Genomic DNA, 27,021 nt, shown 5'->3' with positions numbered 1-27,021 from the left:
CTAACAGGGAGTGGGGAATTGTGGGTAAGAGTTTAGCTCGAGAGTTTGAAGCTGGCCCGAGCTTGGAAAATGGCCGGCTCAGTTCCGATCTCGGAACCGATACCCATACGTAAGGGATGAATGAGGATTAACAATATCAGATCCATTGCTTTCTCGGCCAAAAGGGAGTCACCAACAAGATTTTGAGAGAATCCTACTGTATTTTAAACAGGACTTTTGGAATGAAAGGAAGGGGAGGAAAAACATAGAAGAAACATCCCCCAAGAAAGAAAGGGTATCAACCTTCCAAACCAAAGGAACTGGGACTCTGGCACAAAATAGAGGAAGTTGTCTGTTCAGAGGGGAGACAAAAAGATCTATTTGAGGAGCACCCCACTGGTAGACAATGTCCAGAAACACATCCCTGTGAAGCATCCATTCATGAGATTGAGTTATGGACCTGCTCAGAGTCTGGCACCATGTTTTGACCTGAAGGAATGTACACTGCCTGAAGAGTCACTTGGAACCAGATAGCTAGTTCACACTAGAAGAAGTGCCAAACGGCAAAAATGACAAGACCATGTCCCCACCCTCATTTGCTGACCTACATCACTATGGTATGGACAGTAAACCGCTTGAGAGGTCCTGGGGAGAAACGGGATGGAAAGCCTAAAAAGAGCTCATCTCCTTGACGTTGATGTGGTGACCAAATTCCCTGCACCTTTAGGGTCCCAAAAGCTGGTCCCCTTCCCACGTCCGAGGCATTTGTGAACAGCTCCCAAAAGGGAAGAGGCGAATGAAAAAGGAGCCCTGGATTGAGGGTCAACTACCAAAGCCACCACTGAAAGTTCCTGCTTGAAACATACAAGAGGAAGGAGAAAAAGTGGAATGACAATGCTGAAGCCCAACTGACTTTAGAAACCACTGAAGTTTTCCTATTGTGGGGTTTGACAAAACGGAACATAGGGATTGTGGAAGCCATGAACCCCAGACCTCTCAAGAATTCTCTTGTAGTTACTTGGTATCAGAGGAAGAAGAGACTGAAAAAAGTAAGTACAAGTTAGGAAGCCTTGAGAAGAGACATGGATTCTAGCATAGGAACAGTCTGGATCCTGCACCCCAGAAAGACATGATCCTGGGAAGGAGTCAGAAAGGACTTTTTGAAAATTTTAGGGAACCCCAGGCTCTACAGAAGGGAGACTGCAAAATTAAGATTTTGCAACACAGTCTCTGGAGAGGACACCTGAAACGGGAGGTTGTCCAAGTAGGGAAAGACTCTGATCCCCCTTGCTGCAAAAAAGTTAACTGTGAGGCATTTGGTGAATACCTTTGGGGCAGTAGAAAGGCCAAAAGGTAAAGCAGAGAATGCCAAGAAGCAGAGAAACATAACTTCCTGAAAAGGGGATGAATTAGGATATGGAGACAACCATCCTTGAGATCCAGAGACACTATGCAAGCCGGAGGAAGCAGAGTGAACAAAATCTGAAAAAGGACATTTGGAAAAATGAAAAGCACCCCTGGATTGAAGGACAGCAGTTCCTGAGGGGTTTGAGGAGTTCCCATAAAAGGGGAAAAGAGTTCCAGGCCATGAAATGCCCTTGGCGGACAATGGACAGAATCCAGGAGTCCTGAGTAATCTTTAAACAGGGAGAGATGGAGAAAGACAGAGAGAAAGAGGAATGTGGCTGGGAAGAATAGGACAGACAGCATCTGGTTTAATCAGGAAAAGGAGATTTGTGGGGCACAGAGGTCCGAGCAGCTTTAGCAGGAAAAACCTGCTTCCCACCTTTCTTGCTCTTGGGGAGAGGTCAAGATGGTCTATGAAAAAAGGCTGGCTTATATGGATAATTTCTCTGAAACTGGGGGACAGGAGAAACAAACGCATGTTTAAGTTCCTGTAAAGCCTTGCCCTTATCCTGAAGGGACTTAAAAGCAGCAGCAGCTTCGCCAAGTAAGTGTTTTTTATCCACAGAAGCATCTGTCAACTTAGCCTTAATATATCAGGTAAAGGTTGAAGCCGAAGCCAAGAATCTCTCATCACAGACCCAAAAGCAGCAGCCCTAGAGGAAGCATCTTCTGCATCATAACTAAACTTGATGGAATGATGAGCCACCTGGGAGGAAATCCCTAATAGTGAAAGAGCAGAAGTCTTCCCTTCAGACTCTGAAGATCAGAAATTACCTGACAGGCCTGGGAAAGAAGAGCAAGCATGTACCTGGACATATGGGTCTGATAACCGACTGCCCTAAAAGTTAAAATAGCAAAGGTATAAACTTTTTTCCCAACCTTTTCATGGTTCTGCTATCTTTACCAGAAGGCAATAACTTAGGAGAGGGTAGCAACTGAGATTGTTTGTCAGAAGCCACAGACACCACTGAGGGGTTATAGAAATTTACAGTCCTCTGGCACCCTATAAAAACCCATCAGGTTTCTTGGGGGCAGAGGGCTGGGAGTCGGGAGCCTTTGAAGCACCTTTTCTGTTATTTCAGAAATCAGAGTACAATACCATTTAAAAAAACTCCATTCTAGAAACTGTCCCCCAAAAACAAAATCATCAAAAGGAGCATCAGGAGTAGTAGATTCTTCTTCCTCAGACCCATAATCTAAAGGAGTGGGAATCAGAGGAATAGGCAAGGGATTGCACATCTGAATCCGCCGTCTCCTCACAGGAATCCTGTTCCCTAGGTCTTTTTAAGGGGGAGCTGGAACAAACACCTCGACGAGGTTTTAAAGCCATGAAAGCATTAAACAACCCCCCGCCAGAGTGAAGTTTTGCCATTCACTCTGTGGCCCCTTAGAAGCTGGAGTAATGCGTTTAGTTTTCTGCTTTTACTTTAAGGGGATGACCACTTTATGAAATGTAGAAGGCTCTGACCCCAGACAGTATTCAAGAATGGTAGTAGGGACATCTTTGACTAAAATTTGAGGGACACTCCTAGGCCCCTCAGAAATAATTAGCCGTGGTTCCCCGGAACATCTGGTGCAGACATCTGCAAGGTCCCCAAGGATGTGCCAGAGTGTCAGATCACCGCCAGCCTCCAAAACAGTTAGAACCAAAGAATCCAACGGCAAAGCTGGGCAAACCTCCAGCCTTTCACTCGCCTTAGGAGAGACGTCCTAGATTTCTTGGCCTTCTTCAAAGATGGTTCCCCTCAAAGCGGGAAGTTCCTTCCACTGTGTCTTTAGTTGAGAGCTCAAGATGCCGATTCTCTAGATACAAAGCCAAAGAAGAAAGCCTACTACAGAGGGTCTTGGGAACAAAAGCCTGACAGACTGAGCAGGACTTATGGTTGTGGGCAGCACACAGGCAAAACAAGCACTGCTTGCGATGGTCTTCATGGTGAATTTGTTTCCCACACTGGCATTTACCCTTCTTGGATGACATGACACCCCACAAGCAACAAAAATTAAAAGAAAGGCCAAGATACACAAAAACCCCAATAGTGCACTTATCTGCAACGGCTTGGCGAACCAGCAATGGCATAGGCATGTAGAATGATGATCAAGAAATGGCATTCGGACAAAGAAGTTCTGTGGGTGATATGACATCAACTTTATGTCCTATGCTACACGAGGAGCATACGAGTTACGTATGGAGTACCTTAAAGCAACCTAAAGGCTATGGTATACTGGATGGACGTTGGGCCACCCTTGGCAGGGAATCCCTATTCTAATGAATAATGCAACAGTGACATGGAAGGACATCAAAAGAGCAACAAAACTATTCTTGCTGATGCTAATTATGTACACATTTTAAATATTTATGTGTTAACACTGTAGAGATTATACCTAGCAATAAACATGTGGCCCTAGTGACACAGATTGATTATACCTAGCAATAAACATGTGGCCCTAGTGACACAGATTGTAGACCTGTTGGCTTATGTGTAACTCTTGTAGCACAGCAGTAGCCTTTTTTTTCTGTGACAGCAAATTGTCAGCAAATTTAAGAAAACGTCTTCCCATAGAAGCAGTAGAGTCAATTACAGCCCTAGTATGAGGCATTTTGTTTGCAGAGAAACCCATACCTCAGCAGTCCACATCATCATACTACTGTTGTTGCTTCCACTGTAAACCTATGACTTTTGTAGTATAAACCTGATATTCTGTGGTTGCTCCTTCTCTGCTGAATGTGAAGTATGACATTCTAATGCAGGAATCTCACTTTTTAAATGGAAATTCTTAAATTAAGAATGCTAAAAATGGTGATGGACAGGTTGACAGACTATATCAGACAGGAGTCCCCGTGGACTATGATGTTTGCAGATAACATTGTGAACTGTAGTGAGAGTAGGGAACAGGTGGAGGAGACCCTCGAGAGATGGAGATATGCTCTACAGAGAAGAGGAATGAAGGTCAGCAGGACTAAGACAGAATATGTGTGTGTGAATGAGAGGAAGAATAGAGGAATGGTGAGGATGCAAGGAGAAGAGGTGGCGAAGGTGGAGGAGTTTAAATACTTGGGATCAATAGTTCAGAGTAATGGTGAGTGTGGAAGAGAGTACAGGCAGGATGGAGTGGGTGGAGAAGAGTGTCAAGAGTGATTTGTGACAGACGAGTACCAGTAAGAGTGAAAGGGAAGGTCTACAAGAGGGTAGTGAGACCAGCTTATGCTATATGGGTTGGAGACAGTGGCATTGACAAAAAGGCAGGAGTTTGAGCTGGATGTGGCAGAGTTAAAGATGTTCAGATCTGCACTGGGTGTGACGAGGGTGGACAGGATTAGGAAGTATATTAGAGAGTCAGCCCAGGTTGGAAGATTTGGAGACAAAGCCAGAGAGGCAAGATTACGTTGGTTTGGACATGTGCTGAGGAGGGATGCAGAGTATATTGGGAAAAAGATGCCAAGGATGAAGCTACCAAGTAACAGGAAAAGAGCAAGGCCAAGATAAGGTTTATGGATGTAGTGAGAGGACATGCAGGGTGGTTGGTGTGACAGAAGCAAGATGCAGGAGGACAGGAAGAAATGGAAACAGATGATCCGCTGTGGCGACCCCTAATGGGGAACAGCCGAAAGAAGATGATGATTAGGAAATTGTTTACTTGTTTTAAGCAAAACAAACTCCAAATAACTTGGTCTTTTGGAACGTTATTGCATTTCCTAAATTTCTGCGCCTTTTCCTGTCAGGGGTAAAATATAACAAACGTCAAAGAAGATGAAAAGTAAGGTGTATAAAATGCGACACTATTGTACGGTACAGAAAAACGCAGTGAAGGAAGAGCAGCTGAGGAAGCAATAGGTGATGCAGATGAAGTGCTGGAGTCATGTGGTAAAACACACACTGTGGGACAGATGAAGAAATAAGGACAAAAGCCCAGGTAGCTACAACTGCAGAGAAGGTCAGAGAGAACAGAATATGGTGGTTCAGGCACATGTGCAGGAAAGCAGATGACAATCGTATAAAGAAGTTTAGGAACAGATAAGAAGAAAGGAAAGGAGAGCATCCAGCAAAGGGATAGATGAATGGACTAAGAAAAGTTGCAGAATACAGAGAAATGGCAACAATTTACACATCATCCTGATCCCATGTAGAAAATGGGGGAAAAAGTGGATTGATGAGTGATGATGACATGGCTGATGAGTGATGTTGATATGGATAATGGTGGGTAGTGTTGATATGGATGAGAATGATACGGACGATCACAGTGGGGGGGGGGGGCTCCACACCCCCTAAGCAGAACTATCCTAACACACATCCACTACAGACCTGTTGCCATAACCTGAAGAAAAGTGGTGGGCTAACACAAACTTTTGTACATCAGGAAATTCGTGCCAAAAAACAGCACCATCAACAATGGACCACACTGACAACAATGGACCACACTGACAAAGTCAGTGCGCAGAAATGAACACACAACACGATACCCCACAAGAGAGAACCAAGGGTGAGAGAAGAATGCACTGATGGCCAAAAATTAACAGTCTCCCAAAGGACTGAACAGAAACACCCTAAATGGAGAAGGGGTATGCCTCATGCCCAAAATGTGGGAGATGTGTCAGCCGTTCAACAAATGTCGAAGCCCACAGATCCAGGGTGGGCATGGCTGATGAGATAGAATTATCAGCATAACAACTAGCTTGGAATAAACCAACAGGTAAAGGGCAGGGACTAGGCAGTCTACAAACAACGATATGCCACACACCCTTAACTGGGGAAAAAAAACTACAAATTACATCATGCACTCACCAGAAAGCCTAGTCACTGGCCAAGATACAATCAATGCCTTAGTACAACTCCCCAAGGGTCATAAACAATCCACCTTCACCATAATCAAACGAGCCGAACAATCCAAGGTCTGCAAGGGACTAATGACATCCCTGCACCCAAAGTGCATACACAAAGACAACATGGGATGGAGCCAGAAACTAAATGATCCATAAAGATGGAAGACTCTCAACTACCTTGGCAGGAGATGGGACTTGGACAACCGTCACCCTCCTTGTGGCAAAACTATAACTGAAGAACAGGACTTAAATGTAATGGCAAGTTCCTGTATGCTTCCAGCAATTCTGACAATAAGCAAACCAACAGAAAGGCTACAATAATTACAAACCATCTGCCATGATTCTGACAATAAGCAAACCAACAGAAAGGCTACAATAATTACAAACCATCTGCCATGTTAGGAACCAGGAAAAGCAAGGTATCTCTGGGGTTGACTACTACTCTTCTACAATATCGGAGTAATTCATCACGGTATGAATCTCCTGAATAAAGGGGAAAAGGAAATGATGCCTTCAAAAGACACCACCTCTACCAATGCGAGAACTAAATAAACAGAAAAGGTTTCCGTTGGGTGATGCTCCAACGACTCTTGAATCAGAAGAGGATAGCTTCATAGACTATGACAGTTCTGGAGAAGAAATTCACAATCTGTTAGCCAGCAGAAGAAATAAGACCATCTCCTTAAATATCTTGCAACTCACAGGCACAAAAGTCTGGGCTTGGTTCATAGGTGTTTACTAGGCTAATGACCACAAGGGCCTTTTTAAGCCTAGTCATGCATCCCAAATCTCTGACAAGTTCCGATACCCTTGATAATTGTAAGCATGAGCCTGAGAGATGAACCATTTAGAGATCACTTGTTTGTATTAGAGACATAGCTGCCAAATCAGGGATGAATTTCCGGTTTCCCATCCAATTGTCCAAGTTGCACTTGAATTGGGTTAAGGAGGATCTCTGCTTCGCCTGTTCCACAGACAGGGTAGTCTCCAAGATACATACCTATCTCTCCACAGGTCAGCATTCATCAGACCTATCATGGAGTATAATGCACCCTTTGGTATGTACCTAACCAGGCATAAAAACTGGAACGTCCACAGAGGTTCCTCACTAAAAGAATACAGGACACAAGTAGCATGTTCTATGGTCCTTTAACAGAAGGAAGACCAGTGCTTGCATGGCTAGCACTGTTGCAGCTAAAAGCTGGTGGGGGGGGGGCCTACAATGGCTCTAAACTGCTTAGCCAAAACTAAACTAAGCCTTGTGGTGGCTTTATATAAATGGGTCTAAACTGCAGACAGCAGCATCCATTCCAAATTCATACCAAAGACCATAATGGGCAACCAAGTATGCCTAAACAACATCATGGTTGGCCACCTGAGATGACAGGAACCAGTCAGCGAAGACCGGGTATGGGCCAACACCAGGGACGCTGGCATCTGCACAGAACCCCCCCCCCCCCAATGAAAATATTAAAGATACTTGGAACTCTGGTATGTATGAAGCAGAATACATGGATTTGGAAGCACTGTTCAACTACACAGCAAACAACTCCACACCTTTCCAAAGGTGCAGCAAGAGGAGGATCAAGTTAACCTGCTAGCTACCATAACCCAGAAAAATTCCTCCAAAATTCCAAAGAAAAAAGACTGAAAAGCATAGGAGAGGAAGGGAAGGAAACAGCACCCCTCAGGCTGGAAAGGCAGGAAACATAACAGGAACCCAAAAACCAATGCTCTCCAAATAAAAAAAAAAAAAAAAAAAAAAAAACCCTTTTTAATGAGCATCCTGGACATTCTGAAGGCACTAGCACAATGAAACCAGAACCGCAGCCCAAGGGGCCTACTAAGCAACTTGCTAGTCAAAAGCAGCAAAGGATGAAACTATAAGGTACAGGACCAAGACAAAAAGTCACCAAACTGGGAAAATGCCAAACTGGCAAACCACTAAAGGGAAAAGAATGCATACCTCTCGGACATCTACATTTATGGTAGGTACAAAACTGTACCATGTCCTTCAAGGATGCATCTGCAGTCCTAACAAATGGGTAGAATACCATAGCCAAACTGGGGGAGGAGGTACTAACAAGATTATGGTGTAGTTAAGATCCCTTGCAAAACAGCAGTGGCAAAACCTGCTCGGGATCTGGAGTATAAGGGTAGATTGTAATGCTTGGCAAATGTATGCACGGAGCTCCAAGTAGCAGCCTCTAAAATGTCTTTGGTAGCCACTCCTCGTAAAAAAGCTGTAGTAGTGGCTGTAGCCCTTGTGGAGTGAGGTCTGATGTTTTCTGGAGTTGTCTTTCCATGATAAGAGTAACAAAATCTAATGCAATTTCCTATCCATTTTGAGATTGTCTGTTTTGAAATTGCTTTTCCTTCCATTCCTGTTGCATATGCTACCAGAAGCTGGTCAGTTTTTCTATTGTTCTTGGTTCTGTCCAGGTAGTAGCGCAATTGCCTATGCACATCCAAGGTATGTAGTAGTCTTTCTCCCCTGTTCTGTGGGTTGGGGAAGAATGTAGGTAGGTGGATTGCTTGGTTTAAAGATACCCTGGAGACCACCTTTGGCATAAAAGTAGGATTAGTTCTCATGGACACTATCCTGATGGAAGATAAGGAAGGGCTGTACTGCCATTAATGCCTGTAATTCTGAGACCCTTCTTGCTGAAGTGATTGCAAGCAGGAAAGCAGTTTTCCATGATAAGTACTGTAATTCTGCTGTTGCTGCTGGTTCAAAAGGGGGGGTGTCAACTTTTCTAGCACAAAGTTCAAGTCCCATGTAGGCAATGGTGGCTTCCTTGGTGGTTTTACATTTTTAATTCCTCTCAGAAACTGCCTGAGTAGAGGATGAGAGAAGACTGGAGGATCCATGTTGTATTCTGCTGAAATAGCTGACGCATGAATCTTAATGGAAGAGTAGGACAGGCCATTGTGGAAAAGCTCTGCCAAGTATTCCAGGATGTTAGCTATGTTTACCAGTGATACATTTTCTCCTTTTGCTGCACTCCAAATGAGATATCTTTTCCATTTTGCTGAATAAGTTTTCATTGTTGAGGGTCTGCGAGCCTCCAAGATAATGTCTTTAACCCTTTGAGATAAATCTGGGTTATTTTGTCTTATGCAATGTTCCAAGCAGCTAGCTGCAGTGTTTTCAAGTTTGGATGCAGGGTTTTGAAGTTGTTCTGTGTTAGCAGTAAAGGAACTAGGGGTAGAGGCCATGCGCGTTCCCGAGACATACTCCTCAGTAATGGGTACCAATGCTGCCTCGGCCAATCTGGAGCTATCAGGATGATCCTTGGGTGGTCTTCTTTGATCTTCAATAGCACCTTGTGCATCAAAGGAAAAGGTGGGAATGCATATGCTGTCAGGTTTTCCCAACTGAAAGATAGGGAGTCCACCTTCCAAGCAAGTGGGTGGTATGTCCTTGTGCAGAATTTTTTCAATTGGTGGTTGTGTGGGGATGCGAATAAGTCTATTTTTGGTAGTCCCCATTTCCTTGTAATGGATTTGAAGATGTCTGGATGCAGCATCCATTCGTGGGCATCCGTGGTAGTTCTGCTTAAGATGTCTGCAAGTATATTTTCTTTTCCTGGCACAAATATTGCCTGGAGCTGAATGTTGAGGCTCAGGGCCACATTCCAGAGGTCCACTGCCATCCGGCATAGAGGATATGAATGTGTGCCTCCCTGTTTGTTGATATACCACATAACTGTGGTGTTGTCCGTCCTTATCAGCAATTGACCATGTTGAAGAAACTGTCTGAATTGCCAGTTTTACTGCCAGCATCTCTTTTTGATTTATGTGTAGGTTCAGCTGGTCTTGAGTCCATAAGCCTTGTATGCACTTGTCCAGCATGTGTGCCCCCCAACCGAGGTCCGAGGCGTCAGTGGTGATAGTCTGGCTTGGTTGAGGGCTGTGGAAGGGCAGTCCTTTGGTCAATTGACAGGCCTGAGCCCACCATCGGAATTCTTGCTTCAGGCATGGAATTATTGGAATTTGGGTTTCTAGGCTGTGCTTGTGCTGAGACCATAAATTCCTTAGGTACCATTGCAACTTCCTCATGTGTAGTCTGGCATGTGGGATCAATATTATGCAGGATGCCATGTAACCCAGGGCTTGCAGGACTTTCCTTGCTGTAAGCTGGTTCTGCGTTGTTAATGCCATGAAATAGAGTGGAAGGTGCTTCTGCTTTTCTACTGTGAGGGATGCCATTTGATTTGATGTGTCCAGTTCTGCACCCAAGAAGGTTATCCTTTGGGATGGTATCAGCCTTGACTTTTTTATATCGACTGTGTATCCCAGGGCTTGCAGTAGATGAATGGCCTTTTTCAAATCTTTTGTTAGTTTGTTTTTGTTGTCCGCTTGCAACAGGCAGTCGTCCAGGTAAGGGTAAATTTGAATTCCCTGAAGCCTGCAATGAGCAATTACTGATGCCAGGCATTTCGTGAATACTCTGGGCGCAGTAGATAAGCCAAAAGGCAATGCTGAGAATTGATAATGCTCTGATCCTGCAAGAAATCTGAGGTATCTTCTGCAATTTGGTCGTATGGGGACGTGCAGGTATGCCTCCTTGAGATCTAGAGTTACCAGCCAAGACTCCTTGCCCAGCATGGGAAGAAGCTGCTGTAGGGTCAGCATCTTGAATTTTGGAACAATGAGATATGTGTTCAGAGCGGACAGGTCGAGTATTGGTCTCCATTGGTTTTCCTTTCTTGGCACCAGGAAAAGTCTGGAGTAAAATCCTTGCCCTTGTTCCATAGGCGGTACCTTTTCTATAGCTCTCATCCTTAGTAAGTGGTCTATTTGTTGTAGAGCGTTTGTCCTTTGATTTGGAGGTAGGTTTGGCATTCCTCTCTTCCTTGGTAGAGTATGGAAGTGAAACCTGTAACCTTTGTCTATTGTCTGTAAAATCCATTTGTCTCCTGTAATGTAATGCCAGTTTACTGAAAATAAGGCTAGCTTTCCGCCTAAGGGTGCTTCCAGTTGTTCCCTGGTAGGCGGTTTCAGAGCCAAATCACTGTGATTGTCCTGTGGAAGTGGTAGTGGCTGGATCTGTGGCAGTACTTCGCTGATTGTTAGGCTGCCACTGACGTCCCCTGTAGGCACCTCTGGATTGACCTCTGCCTCTTGGGCGCCTATTCCTGCCTCTCTGTGCTCTGGTGGTGTCTGGAAAGGACCAATTCTTGGAAGGCCAGTTCCTACTAAACCTTAGAGGCTGGACCTGTAAGAAATCCTTGACTGTCTGGACAGATTTTGCTTTCTCTTCCACCTTCTTCAGCACTTGCTGCGCGGGGGAACCAAACAAATTGTGTTTATCCATGGGAGCATCTAGGAGCTTTGATTTTACATGGTCTGGTTAGGACTGCTCTTTTAACCATGCATGCCTTCTGATCACTGTACCAGTCATAGCTGATCTAAAGGAAGCCTCCAGTGCATCATAGCCGCATTTTAAGGAATGATTACTGACCTGCTGAATGTTATGTACCATTTCCTGAAGAGACTTTCGGTCTAAAGGTTCAGGCGAGGACAGTTTTATAGTTAACTGATCTAACAAATTCCTGACACTGAATCATGTGGAATTGATCATTATAAGTAAAAAACTAAGAGCTCTCATAAAATCATCCAAGGCAAATTTTGAGAGAAAAATCGCCAAGGACTCTAAAGACAATCATAAGGCCTTCTTTAGCTATGTTAGAAACCTAGGAGGAAACTCCCAGATATGCTCAGAATTAGTTCAAAATGATGTGAAAATTACTGAACCTACACACATTGCTAACATACTGGCTGACAGGTTCAGTGCAAACTTCTCCTCCCCCCTCCCCCCCAAAAGGAGAGATATCTATTCCAGAGGATTGTAGCCCCCCAAACATCTCCAACGCCCAGGTGAGAACTGCCCTCACTAAGGCAAAAAACACAGCATCCATGGGACCGGATGGTGTCCCCGGCTGTGTGCTTCATGAACTCAACGAGGAATTAAACCCACAGTTAGGACAGCTGTTTAATCTTAGCCTCACCTCAGGATACGCACTCCAAGGAGTGGCGACGCCACTGTGGTCCCACTTCATAAGGCGGTGCCTCCACAGACCCTGGAAATTACCGCCCATTAGCTTGACAAGCCTTATCTGCAAAGCCATGGAGAGGATCATAATGGAACTCATAAATAAAGACATTGGGAACTTGCAGACTTTGGATCCAACCCAGTTTGGCTTTGTCAAAGGCAGATCCTGCCTCTTAAACTTGGTTGACTTTTTCGAGACAGTCACCAAGGCCATTGATGAGGGAAAGGCAGTCCATACAGCCTACCTCGACCTGGCAAAGGCCTTCACACAATACCCCACTCAGGTATCATCGAAAAACTCATCAGCTTGAATGTAAACCCATACATCACAAGATGGGTTGCAAACTGGCTAAGCGACAGAACCCACAGGGTCAGAGTTGCTGGAGCCATGTCAGACTCAAAGCCTGTCACAAGTGGTGTCCCACAGGGCTCAGTCCTGGGTCCACTCTTGTTCGGCATCTACTTTTCTGAAGTACAAGCAAACACAGGAGGGTTATGGCTGACAAAGTTTGCAGATGACTGCAAACTGGGCCATAGTCGAAAACACATCTGACACAGATATCCTCCAGAAGGGCCTCACAGAAACGGATAACTGGTGCCAGAGCCATGGCCTGAAGTTAAACGCCAAAAATGCATAGTCATACCCTTCGGGAAAACAAGGTTACCCCTAGCTACCATATAGGTGACAATCCACTGAGCACAGAAAAGTCATCAGGATCTGGGGACCCAAGTTGACAGTAGTCTTCGCTTGACACTCATGTTGCTAAAGTAGTTAGGAAAACCTTCTATATCGCCCACCTGATCATGAAGGGATTCACATCTAGATCAAGGGAGGTCATCGCCCCTGTACTCATCACTCATTAGACCTATGATTGAGTACAATGCCCGCTCGGAATGTATCTGACCAGACACCTGATGCAGCTTGAAAGGCCCCAAAAGTTCCTCACCAAAAGGATAAAGGGTCTCAAAATATGTCTTATGCTGCCCGACTGAAAGAACTCCAGCTTTATTCAGTCTCATACCGCTTGCTCAGAGGTGACCTGTGCCTGACATATAAGGCCATGTCAAACCCAGATTTGATGAATATGCTTCACCTCAAAAATCTAGATCCCTCAGAACCACAAGGGCGGAGACTTAAACCTTGACACTGTTATAAATAGAACGTGCTGGAGGGACAGATTCATCACCCAGAGACTCCCTATGCTGTGGAACAAAATCCCGGTACATGTGAGGCAGAGCACCTCGCTGGCCTTGTTCAAGAGGAATCTTGACCAATGGATGGGAGATCGCAGATATACCCCAGGGATTACTTCAGTGTCACTGCTTGACAGAGGCACAGAAAAATGATAGGCATAGTTTTTATTCAAACTAAAGGGGTGGCGAAAGCCACATAACTATGGGCTAGGCTTATAAATGCCCTTGGGCAGATAGCCTAGTATTGAACCTATGAACCTATTGACATGGTCTGGTAAGGACTGCTCTTTTAACCATGCATGCCTTCTGATCACTGTACCAGTCACAGCTGATCTAAAGGAAGCCTCCAGTGCATCATAGCCGCATTTTAAGGAATGATTACTGACCTGCTGAATGTTATGTACCATTTCCTGAAGAGACTTTCGGTCTAAAGGTACAGGCGAGGACAGTTTTTTAGTTAACTGATCTAACATAAATTCCTGATACTGAATCATGTGGAATTGACAGTTTAAGGCCCTAGCCGAAAGAGTAGCAGAAGTATAAACTTTTTTACCCCATCTCTCTAAGGCCCTAGATTCCCTTTCAGAGGGGAGGGGGTTTTTGGCAGAGGAAGCTGCTACAGCCTTAGGGCCCTGTGAAATAGTTTCAGGATCTGCAAAAGGAGCCTTATACAAGTGATAATGTGTGTCCGGAACCCTGTAGTATCTGTCGGGCTTAGCAGGGGCCGGAGGAAGTGTATCAGGAGCAGTACAAGCATCATTAAATGCATCATCCACAACTGTAAGTACTGGAGGAATGGCTAAAGGCCTATGCTGTGGCAAATGCAAAAAGGTCCTAAGCCTTTTCCTAGAGTCCGAAAAATCCTGGCCCTGCCATTGAAATTGTTCCCTCATAGCATGCAAGGTTTCCCCAAAAGAAAATTCCTCAGGAGGAGAGGCAGAAGGAATGGAGTCTTCTGCATCAGAGTCCTCATATGGAGAATAAGGGCCTTCTGGAGGGTTTGTATTTTCTGAATCATCAGAGGAGTAACCTGTAGAAACTGGCTCAGGGGGCTCTGTTCTAGGCCTCTTCTCTGGAGGGGGGTGAGAGGCCCTGTTAGGGTGAGGCTGGGATCCCCTGATCAAAGAAATGAGATCCTCTGCTAGACTAAGCATTTGAGTACTAGAACTAGGCCTGTGAGAGGGGGCTTTAGCAGGCACTGTCTTGGTTGATTTTGCTGCTTTAGCCCTGGCAAAAGCCTTAATTGACATGGATGCAGGGGGCCTAGCAGCTCCACGTGCAGGAGTAGATACATCTAAGGGGATAGTATCTGATAAATCCTGAGAAACTGTAAGAGCTGGTGGATTTTCCGTAGCAGATTCAGCCATGCTGGTAGAGGCCTCGGTAGAAGGAGGCATGCTTTCGGCCGAAGGAAGAACCGCGGACTCGGTTTCAGCCGAAACAGAGACACTCGCGGTTGGCTTAACCGCGGTTTCGGCCGAAACCGCGGACCGCGAGTGTCTGTCCTTTTCCTTACGCTTTTTAGCTAAATGTGAAGTCGGAGTCTCCGACGGCATGATATAAGCGAAAGTGGAGCCGAAAAACTCCTCTGCAAACTCCGACCAACGTCTAAGTGTCCGTCGGTTGAAGGAAGCACAGGCTAGGCAAGCTGCTACGTCGTGGTCTGGGCCTAAACAAGGTAGGCAGTAAGAGTGGAAATCTTTATGAGGTATTTGTTTCCCACAAGTTAAACAGTTATTCACTTTTTCGGACATCGGCTGAGGCAAGAAAGAGTCCCCAACGGGGTATTTAGCTTTTTAGAAGTCTTCGGTAGTAGCAATCTCTGGTTCTGACCGACCGGCACTTGCGAACAGCTTCTGCTTCGGGCGCCACGCGGCAAGAAAGACTGGGGAAAATGGCGTCGGCTGATGCCTTTATACCCGCTGAACTGCAGCTATGACGTCGGGTGAAGTGCGACATCAGCCGAGGCCAGACCCAGACTTTGGAATCCGGCCGACCGAAGGGCTGCCTGAGGCAGGACAACCCATTTGTTAGGACTGCAGATGCATCCTTGAAGGACATCAAAACAATACAAAGCTAAACCTGCTTTAAAAGATAGTTACAAATCAAAAGAAAATTCATCACATCGACAAAAGTTTGGGAGCAAGGAGGACCTAGCATCAAAGAAAAGGACTCAACAGTCTGGGACCTTGAAAATCTGAGAAAGTCTTTTAGTAAAACTACAAGAGTTCTAATCATCAACAAAAACTGAATTTCCTTAATAGATCCAGACTTTGAAAACTCATAAAGTACAGTTTTGTACCTACCATAAATGTAGATGTCTGATAGGTATGCATCTGCAGTCATAACATATGGGTTGTCCTGCCTCAGGCAGCCCTTCGGTCGGCCGGATTCCAAAGTCTGGGTCTGGCCTCGGCTGATGTCGCACTTTCCCCGACGTCAGAGCGTCTGGGGTATAAAAGCATCAGCCGACGCCTATTTCCTCAGTGTTTCTTGCCCCAGATGCCAGGTGCCCTCTAGGAAGGCCAAATTTGGAGGAATGCAATAAATTCCAAACATTTTCCAAAATATATACATATATATACAAACAAATACACCATAATAGATCCCCCAACTAGCTAATGGAGGGGTAAGCACCCTAGGAATACCACAGAGGGGAAGGAGGGAGGGTAAACCTGACTGCAGATGCATACCTATCGGACATCTACATTTATGGTAGGTACAAAACTGTACTATGTCCTTCAAGAATGCATCTGCAGTCATAACATATGGGTAGAATACCATAGCCAATCTGGGGGAGGAGGTACCAAGAAAAGGATGGTGTAGTTAAGATACCCTGCAGGACTGCTGTAGCAAAACCTGCTCTGGATCTGGAGTATAAAGGTAAATTGTAATGTTTGGCAAATGTATGCACGGAGCTCCATGTAGCAGCTTCTGAAATGTCCTTGGTAGCCACCCCTCTTAGGAAGGCTGTAGTGGTGGCTGTGGCCCTCGTGAATGAGGCCTAATGTTTGCAGGAACCATCTTTCCATGAAAGGAGTAACAAAATCGAATGCAATTTCCTATCCACTTTGAAATTGTCTGTTTGGAAATTGTTTTTCCTTGCACCCCGGCAGCATATGCTACAAGGAATTGGTCAGTCTTTCTGTAACTTTTAGTTCTGTCCAAGTAGTAGCGTAGTTGTCTTGTGTATATCCAGGGTGTGTAGAAGTTTTTCCCCTTTATTTTGTGGATTTGGGAAGAATGTAGGCAAGTGAATAGCTTGGTTCAAGGATACCCTAGATATCACCTTTGCCATAAAAGTAGGATTGGTTCTCAATGAAACTCTGTCCTGATGGAAGATAAGAAATGGCTGTACTGCCATTAAAGCTTGTAACTCAGATACTCTTCTTGCTGAAGTTATGGCCAGAAGGAATGCAGTTTTCCAAGACAGAAACTGTAGGTCCACCGATGCTGCTGGTTCAAAGGGAGGAAGTGTTAGCTTCTCCAGCACAAAGTTGAGATCCCAAGTAGGTAAAGGGGGTTTCCTTGGAAGATTGATGTTTTTGATTCCTCTCAGAAACTGCCTGAGGAGAGGATGCGAGAAGATAGGTGGATCAACATTGTATTCTGCTGAAATTGCTGAGGCATGAATCTTAATGGAAGAATAGGACAGGCCATTGTGGAACAATTCTGCTAAGTATTCCATAATATGTGCCATGCTCGCCACGGTCACATCTAAGCCTTTTGTTGTGTTCCAAATGAGAAATCTTTTCCATTTTGCTGAGTATGTCTTCCTTGTGGAAGGCCGTAGCTTCCATAATAATGTCCTTTACTCTCTGTGATAAGTTATTTTGAGGGGGGTTTATGGAATTTTCCAGGCAGTTAGCTGCAATGTTTTCAAGTTGGGATGCATGATCTTGAAATTGTTCTGCGTCAGAAGAAGTGGCCATAGGGGGAGAGGCCATGGTTTCGTCTGTGACATGCTCCTCAATAGTGGGTACCAGTGCTGCCTTGGCCAGTCTGGCGCTATCAGAATCACTCTTGGCTGTTCTGCCCTGATCTTCAGTAAAACCTTGGACATTAATGGGAGAGGTGGGAAGGCATAGACTTTTAGAGCTTTCCAGCTGAAAGAGAGAGAGTCCACCCTCCAAGCTTGTGGGTGGTATGTCCTTGAGCAGAATGTCTTCAGTTGATGTTGTGGGGCGAGGCGAACAGATCTATCTCCGGCTTTCACTATGCTTGTGTTAAGAGTAGAAAGAGGTCTGGGTGCAGCATCCATTCGTGTGCATCCGTGGTAGTTCTGCTTAAGCTGTCTACCAGTGCATTTTCTTTCCCTGGCACGAACTGGGACTGTAGTTGGATATTGAGTTTCAAGCATAGTTCCCATAGATTCATGGCCAGCCTGCATAGAGGGTAGGAATGCCTTGCTTGTTTATGTACCACATGACTGTGGTGTTGTCTGTCCTTATTAACAGGTGGCCTTGATGGAGGAAAGGTATGAAGGCCTCGATTGCGTGTATCACTGCCAGCATTTCCTTTTGGTTTATGTGCATGCGCAGCTGCCCTTGAGACCATAGGCCTTGGATACATTTGCTCTCCATGTGTGCTCCCCATCCTCGGTCTGAAGTGTCCGTGGTGATGGTTTGTTGAAAGGCAACCCTCTGTTGGACTGGCAGGCTTGAGCCCGTCACAGGAATTCCTTTTGAAGGCAAGGAATGATTGGTATCAAAGTTTCCAAACTGTGACTGTGCTGAGACCATACACTCCTTAGGTACCATTGTAATTTTCTCATATGCAGCCTGGCTTGTGGAATCAGAATTATGCAGGATGCCATGTAACCCAGGGCCTGCAGGAATTTCCTTGCAGTTAGCTGAGTTAGTCTTGTCAGACTCATGAAGTAATCCGGAAGTTGTTTTTGTTTTTCTTCTGTGAGAAAGGCCATTTGGGTGGTTGTGTCTAGATCTGCACCCAAAAAGGTTATCCTCTGGGATGGAACAAGTCTTGATTTTTGGATGTTGACTGTGTATCCCAAGGCCTGCAATAGGTGGATGGCATAGTCCAAGTCCTTTATCAAATTTTTCTTGTTGTCCGCTTGTATAAGGCAGTCGTCCAGATATGGGTAGATTTGAATCCCCTGAAGTTTGCAGTGTGCAATTACTGATGCCAGGCATTTCGTGAATACTCTGGGCGCAGTAGACAAGCCAAAGGGCAATGCTGAGAATTGATAATGCTCTGATCCTGCAAGAAATCGGAGGTGTCTTCTGCAACTTTGTCGAATAGGGACATGCAGGTATGCCTCCTTGAGATCTAGAGTCACCAGCCAAGACTCCTTGCCCAGCATGGGAAGAAGTTGCTGTAGGGTCAGCATCTTGAATTTTGGCACAATGAGGTAAGTATTCAGTGCGGACAGGTCGAGAATAGGCCTCCATTGATTTTCTTTCTTGGAACAAGGAATAATCTGGAGTAAAATCCTTGGCCTTGTTCTGAAAGAGGTACCTTTTCTAATGCTTTCATTTGTATTAAGTTGTTGATCTGCTTTAAAGCCTCTGCCCTCTGATTTGGTGGCAGGTTTGGCATTCCGTTTCTTCTTGGCAAAGTGTGGAAGTGGAACCTGTATCCTTTGTCTATTATTTGCAGTGTCCATGTGTCCCTTGTAATGTAATGCCAGTTTTTTGAGAATAAAGAAAGCTTTCCGCCCAATGGTGCTTCCAACTAAGCCCTGGTCGGCGGAATCAAAGGAAAGTCATTGAGTCTGTCCAGGTGTAGTAGTTGTTGTTGCTGTTCCTGCACTACCTCTCTGGTTGGTAGGCTGCCACGGACGGCCTCTGTAGGAGCCTCTAGCTTGCCCTCTACCTCTGGGACGCCTGTTCCTGCCCCTCTGGGATCTGTCAGAGTCTGGAAAGGACCAATTCTTAGTAGGCCAGTTTCTGCTGAATCTCAGTGGTTGTACTTGCAGAAAGTTCTTAACTGTTTGCACAGATTTTGCCTTTTCTTCAAACTTCTTTAAGACCTCCTGAGCCGAGGAACCAAATAATTTTTGTTTTTCCATTAGAGCATCCAGGAGTTGAGCTTTAACATGGTCTGGTAAAGATTGTTCCTTCAGCCAGGCATGCCTACGAATAACTGCCCCAGTCATAGCTGACTTACATGAAGCTTCCAGTGCATCATAACCACACTGCAAAAAATGATTACTAACCTGCTGCGAGTTATGTACCAGATCCTGAAGGGATTTACGGTCAAGGGGTTCAGAAGAGGAAAGCTTCTCATGCAATTCATCTAACAAATACTCTTGGTACTGTATCATATGAAATTGACAATTTAATGCCCTCATGGAAAGAGTTGCAGAAGTATATACCTTCTTTCCCCATCTCTCTAAAGCTCTGGACTCCCTTTCAGAAGGTAGAGGATTTTTGGCAGTGGCAGCTGCAACCCCTTTTGGGCCCTGAGAAATAGTATCTGGGTCTGCAGAATGGGCCTTGTACAGATGTAGATGAGAATCCGGGACCCTGTAGTATCCATCAGGTTTGGCAGGTGCCGGAGGGAGAGAATCAGGGGCTGTACTAGCATCATTGTACACATCATCAATAACATTCAAAACAGGAGGTATAGCTAAGGGCCTATGCTGAGGTAAATGTAAAAAGGTCCTTAATCTCTTTCTAGAATCAGAAAATTCCTGACCCTGCCATTGAAAATGTTCTCTCAGAGTGTAGTGTCTCACCAAAGGAAAACTCTTCAGGAGGGGAGGCCGAAGGGATAGATTCTTCAGCATCAGAATCCTCGTAGGCCGAATAAGCCTCCTCCTGGTGATCTGACAACACAGATCCATCCGTAGACTCATTTGAAGAGTGTTGGTCAGAGGGCTCAGTCCTGGGCCTTTTGTCTGGTGGTGGTTGAGAGCCCCTGTCCGGGTGAGGCTGAGAACCTCTAATTAAAGAGATAAGATCCTCTGCAAGGCTGAGGATCTGAGAACTAGAAGAAGGTCTCAGAGGTAGTCTTGGGAGGCAAAGCTTTAGCAAGTTTAGCAGCTTTAGCCCTGGAAAAAGCCTTAATGGACATGGAAGCAGGGGGTCTGGCTGCACCACGTGCAGGAGTAGACTTGTCCAAAGGAATGGTGTCGGACATTTCCTGGACACTGTTTTCAGTAGGTAGCTCAGTAGCAGACTCAGCCGGGGCCTCCAGGGCCGCGGTGGTCGGTTGAGTGGATTCGGTTAAAGGAAGTACCGAGGACTCTGTTTCGGCCGAAACAGAGACACTCGCGGTAGGCCTAATCGTGGTTTCAGCCGAAACCGCAGGCCACGAGTGTCGGTCCTTGTCCTTCCGTTTTTTCACCAAATGCGATGTCGGAGTCTCCGACGGCATCTTATATGCAAAATTAGCCCCAAAGAATTCCTCTGCAAACTCCGACCGACGTCTAAGAGTTCGTCGGTTGAAGGAAGCACAGGCTGAACAGGCCGAGACGTCGTGGTCTGGGCCTAAGCAAGGGAGGCAGTAAGAGTGGAAATCCTTATGAGGTATTTGTTTCCCACAAGTTAAACAATTATTTACTTTATCTGACATCGGCTGAGGCAAGAAAGAGTCCCCAACGGGGTACTTAGCTTTTTCGAAGTCTTCGGTAGCTGAATCACAGGAGCTGACCGACCGGCACGTGTGAACTGCTTCTGCTTCGGGCACCGCGCGGCAAGAAAGTCTGAGGAAAATGGCGTCGGCTGATGCTTTTATACCCCAGACGCTCTGACGTCAGGGAAAGTGCGAAATCAGCCGAGGCCAGACCCAGACTTTGGAATCCGGCCGACCGAAGGGCTGCCTGAGGCAGGACAACCCATATGTTATGACTGCAGATGCATCCTTGAAGGACATCTCAGTTAATATGCCACAACTCTGCAATTGCCATCAGACCACAACAGTGTCCTGAGGAAATCTGCATGACAACAAATCACGTTTACAACTGCATTCATACAATGCAAAAGGAGAAAAAAACACAAATGTTACAAGTTCTAAACTATTAACATTTCTGCAAAGACTTTTTGTGGACTATAAAGCAGTTGTAAGCTGGAAGATAGCACCACTACAAAAATATGTGGTGCCCTTAACTCATGAGGTGGAATATTTGACAATAACTCTAAGAGAGCCTGAATTAGGCAATGTGCATTTCATGGTGCAGAACCACTGGTCAGGTACGTGGCTTATTTATCTGTTTAGATGCACCAGATTTTGGTTAAATGCGCCAAAAAAAACGTTTTCTGGAGCAGTTACTTCTGGGTCAGACACCTACATAAAAACAAAACCATACTCAAACATTGCATAAAAAAGTTAATAAAAAGGCATCTACTCACCGATGCTTTGCAAACTGAATCGGAGTGAAATCTGCTAAAATTACTTTTGTTATATACTGGCAAACCTTTCAGGAAATCTGCCTGCAAAAGAAAGCATACAAGTTAGATCCAGAAACAGTTGGGCAAACAAACCACTTCACAGAATGGACCACAAAATCAAAAGTTAAAATGTTCCACTCAGCATTCTGTGCACCAGACTACATCTCTGCACTTGTGCTACATCTTGTTGTTCCCCTTCAGCAGTTAAAGTATGAAAAAGTTGAACCCCCCAAAACAGCTTCTGATCCTGATGGATGCTGGAGTGAAAACGTTTTAAAAATCAAATATCTAGCCTGCCTCCACTTCAATAAACAGACATTTTAAAAGGGAATTACTTATTCTGGAAAGACAGAAAAGTACTGTTGTGTACACTTACCATAAATGAAGATGTTAGAGTGTATACACTGTTGCAGTTATCACATTTGGGTTATCAGCTTGCAGTAGCCCTCCGTTGGCCTGATTATCAAAGTCTTGGGCCCTGTGTCGGTTGCTGTCTTATCTTCCGTGACGTCAGGGAGTCAGGGGTATAAAGCATGCAGCCAACATTACATCAGTTTTTCTTGTCCCAGATGTCAGATGCCACCCTAATGGGAAGCAATTATACATACAAGGTTATACCTCCAACAAAAAAGCAAATACACCAAAAAACTTTTAAGCATAGTAAAGGAGAGTAGCAGTTTAGCCAAAAGTCATCAGGGGGCTGGAGGGAGGGTAACCAGGACTGCAACAGTGAATACACTCGAACATCTACATTTATGGTAAGTGTATACAAATGTACTACATTCTTTGTGTTTCACTGTTGCAGTCATCACATTTGGGTAGATTCTAAAAGCTAAGGATGGGAGGAGGAATTTAGATAGCATTAGGACCAGCTATAAGGCCCTGCAAGACTGCAGTGGCAAAGTCAGCTCTGGATGTAGAGAAAATTGGTAAATGGGAATGCTTGGTGAAAGTATGTATAGAACTCCAGGTAGCAACTTCTAGGATGTCCCTGGTAGGGAGACCTCGGAGAAAGGCTGCAGAGGTAGATGCAGCCCTGGTTGAATGGGGTCTAATCCCCTGTGGGATAGGTTTTCCATGGTGCTTATAGCAGAAATGAACGCAATGGCCTATCCATCAAGAAATGGTTTGCTTTGAAATAGCCTTCCCCTCTGCCCCTGCAACAAATGCCACCAGCAGTTCAGATTTCCTTTGAGGTTTAGTCCTGTAAAAGTAAAATCTAAGTTGTCTGTGCACATCTAAGGAGTGTAGTATCCGTTCCCCTTTGTTCTGTGAATTAGAAAATAAAGTTGGCCAATGAATGGACTGGTTAAGAGTCACACTGGATACCACCTTGGGCATGAAGGAGGGGGGGTTGGTCCTGAGGGACACCCTGTCCACATGAAATAGGATGAAAGGCTCCACTGCCATAAGGGCCTGAAATTGAGATACCCTTTGTGCTGAAGTGGTTGCTAAAAGGAAGGCTGTTTTCCAAGAAAGGAATTTTAACTCTGCACTTGCAGCTGGCTCAAGAGGTGGAAGAGTGAGTTTTTCCAATACAAAGTTAAGGTCCCAGGCTGGAGTTGGGGGCTCTCCTGGGTGGTCTTCAATTTTTGGCTCCTCTGAGGAGCTGCTTGAGCAGTGGATGAGAGAAGATGGGTGGGTTCTGTGTTGTAATGAGCTGAAATGCCAGAGGTGTGAATTTTGATGGAGGAAAAAGAAAGGCCCTTGGTGAAGCATCTCATTTAAGTATTGAAGAATCTCAGGTAAATTGGGCGCTGCTGTGCCCATCCCTTGAGTTTGGTTCCAGGCACAGAATCTTTTCCATATTTTAGCATAAGATTTTCTAGTACTAGGCCTCCTTGCCTCCAAAATGACACCCAACACTTGTTTACTGAAGGATGGTAACAGAGAGATTAGGTAATTAGCCAGGCTGCCAGGTTCATGGTTTGAAGCTGAGGATGCAGAATCTGGCTCTCCTGCTGTGACAGCAGGGTAGGGGTCTGAGGCAGGCACCATGGAGCCAGCAGTGACAAACTCCGCAAGAGGGGGTACCAGTGTTGGCATGGTCAGTCTGGTGCAATCAGTATCACCCTTGGATTATCCTATTTGATCTGTAGTAGTACTTTGGAGAGGAGAGGCAGAGGAGGAAAGGCATAAACAGATAGATTTTTTTTCCAGCTGAAGGACAGAGCATCCACTTTCCAAGCTTGTTTGTGGGGAGTCCTTGTGCACAATTTGTCCAATTGGTAGTTCTGGGGAGAGGCAAAAAGGTCTATATCTGGGCTCCCCATTGGTTTATCAACATGATGAAAGTCTTTGGTTCCAGTTTCCACTCGTGTGAGTCCAACAGATTTCTGCTTAGTTAGTCTCCCAGTGCATTTAGTTTTCCTGGCAGGAATTGAGCCTGTAGATGCACTTTGTAGCTCAAGGCTGTGTTCCACAGAGCCTTGGCTAGTCAGCAGAGGGGGTAAGAATGGGTACCCCCCCCCCTGCTTGTTTATGTACCACATAACAGTAGTGTTGTCAGTCTTAACCATTAATTGTTCTGGAAGAATGTGGTCCTTCAAGGCTGCCAGAGTATTCTGTACAGATAACATTTCTTTTTGATTGATATGCAGGTGCATTTAACTTGGGTTCCATTTACCCTGAATGCACTTCCCTGCGAGGTGAGCCCCCCATGCATAGTCTGATGCGTCTGTTAGGGTTTGGGTGGCAGAGGGTAGAGTGAATGGTAGTCCCTTGTTTTGGTGGCAGGCCTCTGCCAACCAAAGGAACTCTAACCGTAGGTAAGGTATGATAGGAATCATTGCTTCTAGATCTTGAGAATGGTGACAGCATAGGCTTTTTAGATACCATTGTAGTTTCCTCATATGCAGTGTTGCATATGGAATTAGTAGAATGCAGGAGGCCATGAACCCCAAGGCTTGCAGTATTTGCCTTGCAGATAGCAGAGTTTGTGTGGCCATTAGTTTGATGTAAGCTGTCAAATGAATTTGTCTCTCTGGCATGAGGAAAGCCATCTGTGAAGTTGTGTTCAAGCTTACTCCCAGGAATATAAATTTGTTGACAGGGTACCAGATGTGATTTATTTTCACTTATGGTGTACCTCAGACAAGTTAGCACAAATGCCAGATTCAAAAGTATGTCCTGGCTTTCTTGATGAATTAGACAATCGTCCAGGTATGGGTATATTTTAATATTTATTTGCCTGTAAAATGCAATGGACTAGAGCTAGGCACTTTGTGAACACCCTGGGCGCAGCAGATAAGCCAAAGAGCAGTGCAGAGAATTGATGACACCTATGCTTCAAAGCCGGCTGCATGCACCTTGTGCAAGATTCCAGGATTGGGATGTGCAAGTAGGCTTCTTTTAAATCCAGTGTTGCAAACCAGGCGTTTTTCCCTAGCATAGGAAAAAACTGGTGAAGAGTTAGCATCTTGAATTTTGGAATCACCAAAAAGGTGTTTAAGATAGAAAGGTCCAGGATAGGATGCCATGAGTTGTCTTTTCTGGGCACCTTGTCCCTTTTCCTCTTCTGGAACAGGTTGAATAGCCTTTATGCTTGAGAGAGAGTACTTGCTTTTGAGCCTCTGCCCAGTGATTTGGTTGTAGATCTGGCCAACCGTTTGGGGTTGGCAACGTGTGGAAGTGAAATCTGTATCCTTGGGAAACTATATTGAAAACCCAGGTGCCTGGGTGTAATGCTGGTTCTGGGGTTGGACTGAGAAGGCCTGGAAGAGGCAGGAAAAGACCAATTCTTAGAGGGTCATTGCCTACTAAATCTTGGAGGCTATACTTGTAGGAAATCTAACAGTTTGCATAGATTTAGCTTTTTCCTCTACCTTTTTAAGAATTTCTTCTGCTTTGTTGCCAAACAGGCAGTCCTGATTTAAGGGAGCATCCAGAAATTTAGCTTTAACGTGATCTGGCAAAGATTGCTTAAGCCAAGCACACCTTCTAAGTACAGACCCAGTGACAGCAGCCCTGCAAGATGCCTCTAGTGAATCAAAACCACACTGCAAAGTATGCTTTCCAACATGTTCAGCAGAATGCATTAAATCCTGAAAATCCTTATTTTCAGCACAGTCAGGAATCACCATTTTCTGTTTAAGCAATCCAATAATATGCTGCTGATACTTTTAACATATGAAACTGGCAGTTTAAGGCCCTAATGGCCAAAGTTGCAGAAGTGTAGACTTTCTTACCCCATCTATCCAGCGCCCTGGAGTCTCTAGCAGAGGGGGTAGAGATTTGGCAGTAGTGGCCTTAATGCCCTTGGGTCCCTGTGAAACGGTCTCAGGATCCACAGTAGGATTTTTAAAAAGGAACCCTGCAGTATCTATCAGGTTTTCTGGAAGCAGGAGGTAGAGAGTCAGGGGCCAAGCTAGATTCCGAAAAGGAAACATCAACTATGTCTAATACAGGAGGGATAGCTGAAGGCCTGTGTTGGGGCAGCAGTAAGAAATCCCCAAGCCTCTTTTTAGAGTAAGAGTAATCCTGGCTTTCCCAGCGAAAGTGCTCCCTAAGAGTATTTTATTTATTTTACATTTGTTAACCGGGCTAGTCTAACTGGATATATTTCCATTTTCAGTAGAGGCCTGGGGAGAAAAGCTCCAGTGGCAACAAATAAAAATTGAAATTAAACATTTAAAAATTAAAAAACAGTTAAAAGTTAAAAATCAATATTAATACATAATGAATGGATTTCAATAGAAGATTATTCAAAAAGCAGGAAGTAATTAGAATACAAAAAATTACAGAAGTATTACTAGAGTAAAGCAGGTATTTACAATAGAAGAGGTGACAATATGTATAGCATAATTCAATATGCAGCGAGATGCATGTAGACTAGCAGTGTATTAAACAGGATAGAGATTTTCAGAGCATTAAAGCAGGATAGATTACATCAGTATGCTGAATTCTGTAAAGCAGTTAGAGTCCGACTGCAAAGAATGTGAAATAGGTAGAGGTTCAAGAGGAGAAATATTTGTAGTGAAGGAGAAGATTAATCAGGGTTGCTACAGGGGCATAACCAGTGTGTTTTGAGGTGTCTTGAAGTTTTATTTAAAGAGAGAGGCAGTGAAGAAATTAAAGTTAGGTCATTAGGCAGTAGGCTCCAGTTTTTTCCCCACAGAGATAGAAAACAGAGAAACTCCAGCCATGTTGTAAGACTTGCTTATGCTACCAAGAAGTTTGCTGGAACAGCGAAGAGAATTTAGATTTTTGTA

General features: G+C 44.8%; 1 protein-coding gene across 1 annotated transcript in view; it reads right to left on the bottom strand.

Annotated features, from left to right (window-relative positions):
* The window catches only part of DDA1 (DET1 and DDB1 associated 1), a 222,201-nt gene that overhangs the window by 183,854 nt on the left and 11,326 nt on the right, over positions 1–27,021 (bottom strand). The window contains exons 2-4 of the mRNA XM_044090658.1: positions 21,773–21,853; positions 20,253–20,272; positions 19,230–19,248 (exon numbers count right to left, since the gene is read on the bottom strand). Of these exons, the coding sequence (XP_043946593.1) occupies positions 19,230–19,248; positions 20,253–20,272; positions 21,773–21,853 (120 nt within the window). The remainder of the gene's footprint in view (positions 1–19,229; positions 19,249–20,252; positions 20,273–21,772; positions 21,854–27,021) is intronic.

The sequence above is a fragment of the Protopterus annectens genome, chromosome 13.part0 (assembly GCF_019279795.1).
Source record: "Protopterus annectens isolate FY-2018-M chromosome 13.part0, PAN1.0, whole genome shotgun sequence".
NCBI lineage: Eukaryota > Metazoa > Chordata > Ceratodontiformes > Protopteridae > Protopterus > Protopterus annectens.
The sequence above is the reverse complement of the archived record's forward strand: the minus strand, read 5'-3'. Positions and strand labels throughout refer to the sequence as shown.